This window comes from Pelodiscus sinensis, chromosome 6, assembly GCF_052426305.1.
Source record: "Pelodiscus sinensis isolate ZL-2025 chromosome 6, ASM5242630v1, whole genome shotgun sequence".
NCBI lineage: Eukaryota > Metazoa > Chordata > Testudines > Trionychidae > Pelodiscus > Pelodiscus sinensis.
The window spans coordinates 71,585,691-71,598,573 of record NC_143057.1 but is presented as its reverse complement, the minus strand read 5'-3'; the positions used below and the strand labels follow the sequence as shown (position 1 = coordinate 71,598,573).

Sequence of the window (12,883 nt, the reverse complement as noted above, 5' to 3'; positions counted from 1 at the left end):
GCTGAAGCTGGCAGCCTGGCCGATGGCAGCAGGGCCAGGTCCGGAGCTGGCAGTCTAGCCGGTGGCAGCTGGGCTGGGGCTAGGACTGGCAGTCCGGCCAGTGGCAGCAGGGCTGGAGCCAGAGCTGGTATCCTGGCCAGCAGCAGTGGGACCAGTGGTAGGGAGCCTGGCTGGGATTGGCAGTAGAAGGCCAGCCAGAGCCAAAGTGGAGCTGATAACAGGGAGGGCTGCTGTCTCAGGAGGACTTCCCCTGATCTAGCAAATCCCCTCATTTGGGAGCGGCCAGGTCCCAAGAGTGCTGGACCAGGGAGGTCCAACCTGTAGTATAAAAAGAACAGAACAATGAATATGTAAAGTCTTGGAGAAAAATCCAAAATGGCCAGTGCAGTCTGTCTATGCAATACTAACAAAACACGTTGGCTGTGTCTAGACTGGCAACTTTTTCTGCAAAAGCACCTGCTTTTGCGGAAAAACTTGCCAGCTGTCTACACTGGCAACTTGAATTTCTGCAAGAACACTGACTTCCTACTGTAAGAAATCAGTGCTTCTTGCAGAAATACTATGCTGCTCCCGTTCGAGCAAAAGTCCCTTTTGTGCAAAGCTTTTGTGCAAAAGGGCCAGTATAGACAGCTCAGATTTGTTTTGCGCAAAAGCGTGTCTAGATTGGCATGGACGCTTTCCGCAAAAAGTGCTTCTGAGGAAAAGCGTCCGTGCCAATCTAGACATTCTTTTCCGCAAATGCTTTTAACAGAAAACTTTTCCGTTAAAAGCATTTGCGGAAAATCATGCCAGTCTAGACGTAGCCATAGGGTATGTCTATACTAGCTCGTTAATTTGAGCTAGATAGGCAAATCAGGCAACCGGAGTTGCAAATGAAGCCTGAGATTTAAATATTCCGGGCTTTATTTGCATGTTCCCATCCGGCCTCCAAGGACTTAGTTCGGATTAACTTTAAACTGCCGCGTGTAGCTGCGGGCGGTTCGTTCGAACTAAGGGAGATTTAAAAATGGCAGCCGGACGGGAACATGCAAATAAAGCCCGGGATATTTAAATCCCGGGCTTCATTTGCAACTCTAGTTGCCTGATTTGCCTACCTAGCTCGAATTAACGAGCTAGTGTAGACATACCCATAGATGGCATCATGAGCTTTTGTGGGCATAGACCACTTCTTCAGATGACCAGAGTTCATCTGATGACTCCAGTCATCTGAAGAAGTGGGCTGTGCCCACGAAAGTTCATGATACCATCTATATGTTTTGTTAGTCTATTGAGTGCTACCAGACTATCTGTTGTTTTTTAAGTTTATCCTGTACAGACTAACTCGGCTACCCCTCTGAAGCTTGTGTAATAGTAGATAGTACTTCAAATGTTATTACTCTCTACTGTGCTCAAGGTCCAGACAAGAGTGGTTACCATTCAATTTCCTCATTCTGAAAAAGCATTTATCTAGTATCAGTTTGTATTTTGTACTATACCAAAGAAGTAAGGTTATGGATGAAAATGTATTGGCACGTAAATGCTCTTATGCACCTACACTCCAGTGGATGAATAAGTTACATTAGAAAAAATAAAGACTAGTAGCCACAAGGTTATATAGTACTTTCTTCCATTACTTAAGGTGAATGAGCATTGAATTGCTTTACCTGCTAACTGATGGTTGCACTGATACATACACTGGCTTGTGGAACACATCCACAAATTGAGATGACATCGAGATGGAAATGTGCTGACAGAAAATAATCTTCGTCATAATTCAATGTGTCTATGCATGCACAGTATTTATTCCTATAAGATCAAGAACACAGGACATGTGAAGGTGTGCCAAAAAGCATGTTGACTACAATATTGGTAGCTGATACCTTTTAGGTACCTTTCTTACTGGAAATTTTAGCAGCTGCATACGTTGTTTTTGAGGCTTTCAGGATCAATTTTTCAGAAATAACCTCCAAATTTGTAATTAGAATTATACTCATTTTTCAGTTGTCCAAGTTTTGACACACACTTAAATACAGATGTGGATGTTTGGTATTCACAAAACACTTGTTTGTGTTAGACATTTAAGAATTCTTAACACACACTCTAATTTAGGAATACTATAAATCTGCAACTATTGTGAAACCTCTTAGAGTTACTGGCTTAGTATTTATCTGAGAGATATTTCAAATTTTATTTATGTGCCTAATTAACCTTTCAGTGGGACCATTACATACTTAAGCTAAGTAACTGATAAACAAAACAATAAGTCATTCACACAAGTTCTGAAAGAACTCAAATAAAAAATTGTAGAATTATTAAATAAACTTCTGTACCAGAAAACTGGAGAATAGTTAACGTAACATAATTTTTTTTAGAAAATGCTTCAGTGGTGATCCTGGCAATCACAGGCTGTTAAACCTCCTACCTATTAATTTCAATAACTAACCCCTGGTTCTTGGGTTATATGAAGATGTAAATAACATTTCCTTATTCACTTCCTTGTACTTGGCCTTTATCATAGCTCTCTGTAGTCATCTCTTTTCCAATCAGCATAGTTCCAATCTTTCTAATCCCTCTTCATATGGATGTTGTGAAGGCTGAAATTATCACTGGGTGAAAAAAAATTAGATGAAGTGCTGGAAGATGGATCCATCAACAGTTATTAGCCAAGATGGTCAGGGCTTCAACCCCATGTTCTAGATCTCTCTAAACCTCTGACTGGCAGCAATTTGGACTGGACAATAGGGGATGGATCGTTCAACAATTGCCCTGTTCTGTTCATCCTCTCTGAAGCACCAGGCACTGCCCACTATCAGAAAATCGGATATTGGGCTACACAGAACATTGGTTTGACTCTATATGGCTGTTCTTATGTAAGCACGAGCTTGAGGGTACATCTAAGCTGAGGGCTAAAGTCAAGTTAAGATATGCAACTTCAGCTATGTACCTTAACTTGACTTTTGGTGTTGTTTGCATGGAATACTCTTCCTTCAACTTCCTTTACTCATCGTAAAATGAGGGTTACAGAAGTCAGGGTAAGAAGCCCATTATTTCGAAATCATTTTGAAATAACAGACTTGCTATGTAGATGCACACTCTTTTATTTTGAAATAATGTAAGTTAATCAAAATAAGTGTGCAGTGTAGACATAGCCTGAGTGATTTGATGGATCAAGGCAGAGCCAGAATTAGCATAAACAGACTAAGTGACTAATTAGGGCCCTGAGCAGCTCAAGGGTGCCTGCTATTCACTTTATTAATTATTATGAATTATTGTTTATTACTGGGGAAGCCAAAATATTCCTGCTTAGGGTACCCAATGGGCTAACACTGCCTCTGGATTAGGACCTGAGAGTTGAGCACATGGCAGGATCAATTGAGACCCAAATTATTGTGTTTTTCACACATATTTTTGTCTAATCATGAATGCTGCTGATAGTTTGCTTCCTAATTTCCGTCTCTGAGCTCAGATGACTGTCATCAGGGCAGCACAATTAAAGGAGTGGTACTTAGGCTTCCTTCTTTTTCTGCCAAAGTGTCAGCAGGGAGTATCCCATGTCCTGCAGCCTCAGGAATGCAGTACAATCTGTCCGACCTGTTGGTGAGACCCAAGGGATTATTTTTAAAATTAAAACACAAAAGGCACTTGCTAAACTTTCATATTAAACTAGCCCCACAACCTTCCATTCTCCTCTGTATCTCACACATGCACTCATCTTTATAGCAGTTACCTTTGTACAATTATTTTATACACACATGCTTTGACACATCTCTAGTTAGTTACACACATGGGTAAGTGAGATCAGAATCAGGCCCTCAGTGTACTTTTAATTTCTGTATCTGTCTTTTGCAAGCAGGTTTATAGTACAATCAAAATTCTCTTGGAAATGTAAAAAGTTTCAAAGCAAAAAGATAAATTTATGAAGTTTTACATTAAATCATTGCAATTATACAAGACAACCACAATTATTTCATATATTTATCTTAAGTATTAATATGCTTAAATATATTCAGTATTTTGAAATCTACAATAATTGTCGACTTCTCCCAGAATAAACTTAGATAAGCTATATTTAATATTACATATGTATTAATAAGAATGTAATACACAATTTCATTTTAATGTAAATATTTTTCTTCCTATTTGAAACTGAATAGCAATATAACAGAACAAAACTCACTTAAACAATTGGAATAGATTTTTCCCACTTCCTCCCAAATTACTAATTACATCCAAATTGCTACAATCTTTGAGGAATGTTATGCCAGTTGCTCTGATTGCTTCTTCAGAATAGAAAACTTTGAGTTCCTGATGGACTGGTCTCTATAACCCCCAGACTCAGTTAGAATCAGTATGGTTTCCTGGAAGAATGGTTATGCATTTCTGAGCTCTTCAAGACAAGCCACTTCTCAGGAATGACCATTTCCCATCTTGGCTGTTTACAGCTTAAAGTGGGACAATGTTGCTGTTATTGCCAGACCCAGTGAAATCATAGAATCATAGAATACTAGGACTGGAAGGGACCTCGAGAGGTCATCGAGTCCAGTCCCCTGCCCCCATGGCAGGAAATGTCTTGCTTTGGGCCAAATCCTTGAGCCCATGTGAAAGCTGTGGAAAGTCCTGAATGCTGGTGAAACTGGTGCTGTTATAATGTGGTAGAGAGGCATACCTAGTCCTGGTCTACTGTACAAAGTTTAATCATGGGAAAATAGAGAGGCATTGCTACTGCTCCAATAGCCTAGAGTTCCCCAAGAACACATCGGCTATGTCTACACTGGCCCCTTTTCCGGAAGGGGCATGTAAATTTCACTAGTCGTCGTAGGGAAATCCGCGGGGGATTTAAATATCCCCCGCGGCATTTAAATAAAAATGTCCGCCGCTTTTTTCCGGCTTTTAAAAAAGCCGGAAAAGAGCGTCTAGACTGGCCCCGATCCTCCGGAAAAAGTGCCCTTTTCCGGAGGCTCTTATTCTTACTTCGAAGTAAATATCCCCCGCGGATTTCCCTACGACGACTAGTGAAATTTACATGCCCCTTCCGGAAAAGGGGCCAGTGTAGACATAGCCATCTATTTTACTCAAGCTGCGTACATATATGCTAGCCCATTAAACTTATATCTTTAATCTCCCTTTATTTTGGAAGGTAATAATTAAAGTGATGGATTTTCATTTCCACGTACACCTTTTCACATTCTAGACTCAATTAAATTCTTATTTTTGGGGGGTGTTCATGCATTCAGAGTCACAAATGATGCCCTGACTTTGGATCAGAGCCAAATGGGCATGCTGGAGTTTTGAGTGACCATAAGTTGTTTCTCCTCTAAGAAAAGTTGCTGATGTACTGCCCAGCCTTCTACATAAGGGTTTGCATTTAGAATTTACATTTTAAAATTAGATTTCAAAAATTCTTTCAGATCTAATAAATATAAGTTGTAGCAGCAACAGTTAAAAATGTAATATATACATTTGAAACCTAATAGTTTCTTTTTAATAAGAAAAAGAAAGGTTTTGTTGTTTTGTATGTTGCAGGATATTGGTCAGACCCATTAAAACTATACTGACCAGAAAAATAGATAGATAGATTGATAAATAGATAGAATGAACTTTTTTGCATTCATTGATATGGAAATTTAACAGATTAGTGATTGATGATTTTGAGTTACAAGAACATAAAATCCTTTCTGGAACAAGTACTGAGCTAAATTCAGCAAGGCTTGAACAACAATTAGAGGCATGATTCCAAGAAAAAAGTTGTGAATGGCTCAAGCACCTCTTCAGAAGTAGGCTTCAAGTGTGGATGCTTACTGAAATGAATATGAGGAAAAACTTCAGCTAGAATCTCATGAATCTCTAGTCTGCTTTTGATATTTCCACTTGCAGCCACATTCAGGAAGAGCACAAGAGACATAAACCTAACATGATAACCTTTTCCAATGTTCTTCTTAAAACCTCGGGGGGAAAAAAGTTAAAACTTGGCTTGCGTTTTGGGTAAAGATCCAGGTTTGCTAACATTTTAAGTTATTTTACTACCTAAAACCACAAAACTGACAGGAGAAATAAATGTGTGATGGCTATTTTTTTCAGGCAACCAATTTTGTTACATGGAGCCAATAGCAATGACAGGATAGGCCCAAACCAAAATTCTGGGTCTGATCCAAACCCCTCTTGAAACTATTCTGTTACGGATTTGAATTTTATGGCTTCCTCCCCTATACTTTCTTATCACCAAAAGGAACATAAATCCGAGCTCAGCTCTGAGCGCCAAAAGGGCTACGCCCAGGCCGCATTCTGCAAGTAAGCCAGCAAGGTATGCCCCAGCAAGCAGCAAAACCACCCCCAAGCCTCTTCCAGTCAGGTGTCCCCTCCTTCTCAACAAACACTGAGTTTAGCGGGGATGAGCCGGGACAGAGGACTGGTGCAGTTAGAGCAGCTGGTCATAGCAGCCGAAGCTGCAGGAAGAGGAGGGACTTGCTGGGTTTCAGCCTAGTTGGCTCTGGGTGCATCGGAAAAGCTGCTTCACAGTTACATGTAACCTGCCCCCCTCGCCCTGCCCCTCGCAGCGCCCCGTAAACACTGCGCAGAGAGGCGCCGAGCACGGAGCCGCCGCGGCCATGTCTCAGCCAAGTAAAGGGAAGAAGCCGCCCTCCTCCAAGCCTGCGGGGGCTCCAGGCAAGGGGAGCAGAGCGGTAAGTGTGGGAGCGAGGGCGCGGGCTAGGGCGGCGCCCAGAGCTCCGCGCCCGGGCTTGGGGTGCCAGCGGGGCTTGCTGCCTGCTGCGCGTGCCAGGCCAGAGGAATGCGCCAGCGCCCCGCAAAGGGGGAAGGGGACTGTCCGGCTCAGTCCTCTTGCGGCCACGGGCGTGTATGGGCGGCGGTGGGGGGGGGGGAGAGGTTGCCAGCCCCGCTGCGGTCTGTGGGGAGGGTGTGGTGACAGCCCAGGGGCCTGGCAGAGCGGTGGGAAGGGAAGAGCCCAGCGCAGGCCCGGTGCAGGGGGGAAGGGACGCGCAGCGCCCTAATCCCCCAGAAGGCAGGGAGGGCGCGCCAGGCCGGGCTGCCCTTTCCCCAGGGCTGCTGCGGGGCAGGCTGGCTGCAGTGGGGCGTGTTGCGGACTGTCCCGCTGTTCCTAAAGCACCGAGGACTGACTGGGAGGGCGCGGCCTCGCCCGCCCGCCCCTCCTCTGTCTGCTCCTGCCCTGGAGCTCCAGCTCCGCCCCGCAGCCCGTGCCAAAGCGCCAGCAGCTGGGGCAGCCCCAGCTTGGCTCTACCGCCCTGAGACTGCGCTGAGAATCGCTCCGGCTGGGCGGTGGAGGAGAGGGCTATTTTGAAGGAGGAACGCGTTCCGACCATGGCCTTTGCAAGCTGGTGGTATGTGACGGTAAATAGAGGCCGCTTTCTCTGCTGCTGACAGCGGATTTTAATCTCTTGGGCAGGGCGTGTGGCCCTTGCCAGCGAGTGTCACTGTGGGTCTCAGCAATAAGGGTGTAGGGAATGGGAGAGCCTAATTTGCCCCACCCTCTCTTTGTGGAAACTCACCCTGTTTTGGCATGTGAGGTACCATCGGGCTCACTTTTGCAGCTTAGATTTGTTGTATTCTGTTTTTTAAAAGTATTTAAAGTATTTGGGACTGCAGGGGAAGGAATGAGGAAGCAACTGTTAGCTATGTCAAGAAAGGACTTAGGAGCCAGCCTGATTCCATGTTAAGTTAGACACACTGATGCATTGATTATGTTGTTTAGAAGAATAGTAACTAACAGTGAACGGATCAAGTAACTAAAGTGCTCACTATATTCAACTTAAATTAGTAAAGAAGTATAGTTTTGTGTAGAAGATGATTTGATTCTTTGAAACTTTTTAAGTAGATGTTAGTTTCTCTAGATAATCTGTTATAGTACATGCCTTGCAGTTTCACAGGGACTTACATAAATTCATTAGTGAAGTTGTCACATTAAAAGTAGCTTTGTGAATGTTGCTGTTAATTTTTACAACCTTTTGAAAATACGGACCCTTTTATGTTCTGGTCATGACTTTTGCACATTGTTGGTATGTCACAGTAAATAGAGAGTGCTTTCTCTGCTACTGACAGTGGATTTTAATCTCTTAGGCAGGGTGTGTGGCCCATGCAAGTTAGTATCAATATAGATATCAGTAATAAAGATGTAGTGAATGGGAAAGCCTTCGTGCTAAAGGTTAGAAAAGTACAGATGGTGCAGGCCTTATGTAGCTCTACTGCATTCAGTAAAATTACAGGCAGTCCCCGGGTTACATACAAGATAGGGACTGTAGGTTTGTATTTAAGTCGAATTTGTACTTAAGTCGGAACTGGCATCCAGATTCAGCTGCTGCTGAAACTGACCAGCGGCTGATTCCAGGAAGCCCGGGGCAGAGAAACTCTGCCTCCGGCTTCCTGTAGTCAGCAGCTGGTCAGTTTCAGCAGACCAGGTAGACACGGAGCAAAGCCGCTGAGGACCCGGGCGGGACCGCGGCGCGTCTGGGCGCTCCGGCCGCCCGGGTCCTCCATGGCTTTGCTCCGCGTCTCCCTGGTCTGCTGCCCGCTCCCGCCCCCCCCAGCAGACCAGGGAGACGCGGAGCAGCTTTGCTCGCCCCGGAGGACGAGGGCGGCGGGGCCTCGGTGTATCTGGGCGGTCCCGCCGGCCGCATCCTCCGGGGCGAGAAAAGCCCCGTTCATAAGTGCGGATCGTACATAAGTTGGATCCGCGTAACTCGGGATCCTGTACAGGGGTATATGAATTTGCCCTACCCTGCCTGTACAGGGGTATATGAATTTGCCCTACCCTCAATACAGACGCTTTATGTAGATCCATTCAACCAAAACAGAGGGTGGGACAAGATAAGCCTGCCCAATCTTTATGTAATGGAAATGTATGTGGCCCTCTTTCTTATGTTAGACCCCCTTTTCTCTTGTTATGTTTTATTCCTATTGTTGTGATTAAACACTATTTTGTTTTGCAAAGGCTGTTTATGTTGTTGTTCACCACTGATCAGAACTTCCAAAGGGAAGACTTGCATGGCATGAACTCACTCAGGCCTGCTGAATAATCATGTTTGATTCATTAGGGGTGTTCATGGGATCATCTAAGTGTGGAAGAATCATAGCATTCCACCCCAGGCCAGCTGATGACAAGAGGCTTAACTCCTGAGGGGGATAGAGAGCCAGAGAGGTCAAACGTATAGCTAGCTCTAAACCATGACAGGGATTGTTTCTCATATACCAACAGTATAATTCTGGTCCTGGTGGAAAGCTTAACACCTATGGTTTATGGGTTTTTTTTGTTTTTTTTTTATAGAAGTACTGTTCATGATACATTAGGTAGTGCTTCTCTCTTTAAGCGCTTTATCCAACGTCTACTGAAGTCAGTGGGAGTTAAATCAGGACTTAATTCTATTTTGGTCTGTAGTTCAGTATTGCTTTAAGGACACTGAGATGCTGGAGAAGGACGGGTAAACAGGTATTTGAACATCTTACAGCTCTTCACAAAAAACCTATATGTTAAGCCTGCTGTTTTGGCCAGATTCCACCACTAAAAATAGTTATTCTGTCTACCTAAATTCTGCCTGTGACTTCATTTGAAGTTATGATTCATGTCTTCCCAAAACTTTTGGTTGTCTACTGATCATGAAGAATATTTGTTGTGCTTCACTCTATGGAGATCTCAGTTATAATGAATGATGTGGTCTGACATGTACTGTCTGTAAGGCATTTGAGATCTCTTTATATAGAAGATCTTAATAATTTTTTTAATTTATACAGCATGGTGACAAGAAAAGTGGAGCATCTTCTAAACCTGGAGATAAAAAAGGATCAGATGCAACAGAGGTAAATAAATACAAAGCAATGTATTATATTTAAATTAACTCCAGCATGTATGATTATTAGCACCCTACCAAATTCACAGATGTGAAAAAAATGTCATGGAGAGTGAAGTCCGTCTCCTTCTGTGAACTCTGGTCTTTTGTGTGCTTTCACCCTATGCTATGCAGATTTCATAGGAGAGACCAGTGTTTCTAAAATTGGGGGTTCTGACCCAAACTGGAGTTGTAGGGAGTCATATTATTGACACCCTTACTTCCACCCCACCTCCAGAACTGCAGCCACAGAGTAATGGTTGTTGGATGGGTGCCCAGCTCTGAAGGCAGCGCCCTACCAGCAGCAGTGCAGAAGTGAAGATGGCAGTACAGGCAGTCCCCGGGTTAAGTACAAGATAGGGACTATAGGTTTGTTCTTAAGTTGAATTTGTATGTAAGTCGGAACTGGCTCCAGATTCAGCTGCTGCCACTGAAACTGACCAGGGGCTGACTACAGGAAGCCGGAGACAGAGTTGCTCTGCCCCCAGCTTCCTGGAATCAGCCTGATCAGTTTCAACAGCTGCTGAATCTGGAGCCTGGGACAGAACAGCTGGGGCGCTGCCCAGTAGGTTCCCACAGGACCAACCCGGCAGCACCCCAGGTGCTCTACCCGAGGCATCCCGCAACAAAAGCCTGGTCTACTGGGGGGGGGGCACACTAGCTGCGCCCCCTCTTCCCCCAGCAGACCAGGGAGACCCGAGCAAAGCCGCCCAGGCGGCGGGAGTCCCGCTGCCTGGGCGGCTTTGCTCCGGACAAACGAGCAAAGCCGCCCAGGCGGCGGCTTTGCTCGGGTGTCCCTGGTCTGCTGGGGGCATCCAGCGGCTTTGCTGGACCCCCCCAGCAGACCAGGGAGACCGGGAGAAGCTTTTCTCGCCCTTGAGGACACGGGTGGCGACCTGCCGCCCGTGAGCTCCGGGGCGAGAAAAGCCCCGTTCGTAAGTGCGGATCCGACATAAGTTGTATCCGCCTAAGTCGGGGACTGCCTGTACTATACTATGCTAGTCTTATGCCTTCAGAACTGGGATCCTGGCTGTTAGCCACCATTCTCTAGTTGCCTAGTTCTGAAGGCAGCTCTGCCTCCAGCACCAGCACTTAAATAAGGGTAGCAGCAGCTCAACCCCCTCCAATAATCTTGTAATCCACCCAAGGCCTTTTTGGATCAGGACTTCTGCAATTACAACACCATGAAACTTTTCATTCATATAGCTGAAATCATTACATTTGCAATTTTAAAAAATCTATGGCCATGAAATTGACCAATATAGACCGTGAATTTGGTAGAACCCTAATTATTATATATCAGAGAACATCTATTCATTCTGTGATAATTTTTACAGCTGTTTGTTTATAGACAGCAAAATAATAGCTTGAAAACAATGGACAGGTGGTGTTCACTAATCACTTTTATTTTCCAAAAAAATTAAAGGTTTCTTGTGCTGTTCAGTTTTGTACGGAAAGGCTCTTTATTCTCTGTCACTTGAAATCTGTATGTTGGCAGGAGTGGAGAATCAGGGTCCATGTATGTATTTTGAAAGGGCACCTATCTCTACAAATGCTACTTTATCTGAATTACATATGTGTAATTCAGCAGTCCACACATGGCTCTATAATTGAGCTTGGGGCCAGATGCCAAGAAAATTATCATCTAATCCTGGCCGTGCCACTGTGTGTGGCATATTTTTTTTCCATTTAACTTAAAAATCCATGGGAACTAGCGCTGGTTGGAGCAGCATTAACTATCAGGCTCTTTGTGTCTGCTATTGGGGTAGTGTCACAAGCAACTGTGGAGAAGCCGAGAGCTGCAGAGCAATCAAGTCATGCTTCCATGTGGAGGACGTGATACATGCTGGGCAGATTCTGTGGATTTCAATAAGTGTGTTTATAACATTTATTCTGACCACTGATACATTGGGAAATACTTGTAGGATGCTTTTTAAAATCTATCTAGTTAGCCTTCAGGAACATACCAAATACTCTAATGAAATTCATGTAATATGAAACATACAGCAAACATACTGAACCTATCTATTCAAAAGATCTGAAAACTGAACTTTAAATTTTATTAGTGATTGCGTTGGTTAAATTTCAGTGGTACCTTTGACACTTCCCATATGAATGTCAAATTGCCTGTAACGAGGTCTTTCTTTCTTAAGTTGGTTTTAGTCAGATGATTAAATATGATGCTGCCTGAAACAAGCTATAATACACCCTCTCTGATTCTGTCTGCCCACTCCTTTTTTGTGCCCAAGTTTTTCCAGTCTACTTAAATAAAGATAAATGTTATGAGCAAGTCCCCTAACTTGTAAGGGCTAGAAGGTATGAATCATTGTTTGTAGTCAGTGCTGTGTTGCCAAACCTAAACTGTTCAATGTGATGTGGGTTATCTCAAATTACCTTTTTATTTTTAACCTGTAGAATGCTTTGGTTTACAATTCAAAACGGTTTATGGCCATGAACGTTTGTCTATACGAGGAGGTGATCAAAAGTGACTGGGATTCTCCAACACTAGAGTTACCCTAAAAGAGGAGAAATACTAAGATTAAAACAGTCAGATTTGTAAGAAGAGGATGGTCTTGATCTAGTCAGTACTCCTGCTACAGAAAGGAGGTGTATTTATGTTCCATAATAATTAAAGATATAAATGCAGCAGAAAGAAATTAACTAGGTAAAGAACATACACTACTAATTTTGTATGGGTGCCATGTTGTTAGCCTCTGTCTAAGCGATGGAAGTGTACATGGGGATTGTCTCTATCAGACTCTCTAGCTAAGGTTTCACATAAACTCATCTGTTTTAAGAATGTACAGCAGCCTATTGTCAAAGTCTAGCTCAGCAAGCATATACATGTGACTGAGTCCTGTTCAGCTCACTGCCACAGCACCTCCTGCTGGCCAGTCTTCTGCAGCCTCAGAGCACCCTCTGCTTGCCAGTGTCTTGCCTGCTGTTACCTGCTTCTTTTCCCAACACTTGAGGCCCCACATCCCTCCCAGACCAGACCTTAGTGCTCCTTTCCTTCAGGTGCTGCACGCCTGGCAGTACTTCTGTGCCTT

At 44.0% G+C, this 12,883-nt stretch overlaps 1 protein-coding gene across 5 annotated transcripts in view; it reads left to right on the top strand.

Moving 5' to 3' along the window:
* Window positions 1-6,356: 6,356 nt before the first annotated feature.
* CAST (calpastatin) overlaps window positions 6,357-12,883 on the top strand; it is a 98,814-nt gene continuing 92,287 nt past the window's right edge. For 2 of the 5 annotated variants that reach the window (XM_014571325.4, XM_075932101.2), the window contains exons 1-2: window positions 6,359-6,659; window positions 9,739-9,804. In XM_014571325.4, the coding sequence (XP_014426811.3) occupies window positions 6,585-6,659; window positions 9,739-9,804 (141 nt within the window). In that variant the 5' untranslated portion in view covers window positions 6,359-6,584. Of the gene's footprint in view, window positions 6,660-6,963; window positions 7,345-9,738; window positions 9,805-12,883 lie in introns of those variants that run through there. The other 3 variants (XM_089779317.1, XM_089779316.1, XM_089779315.1) reach the window with 3 other exon arrangements.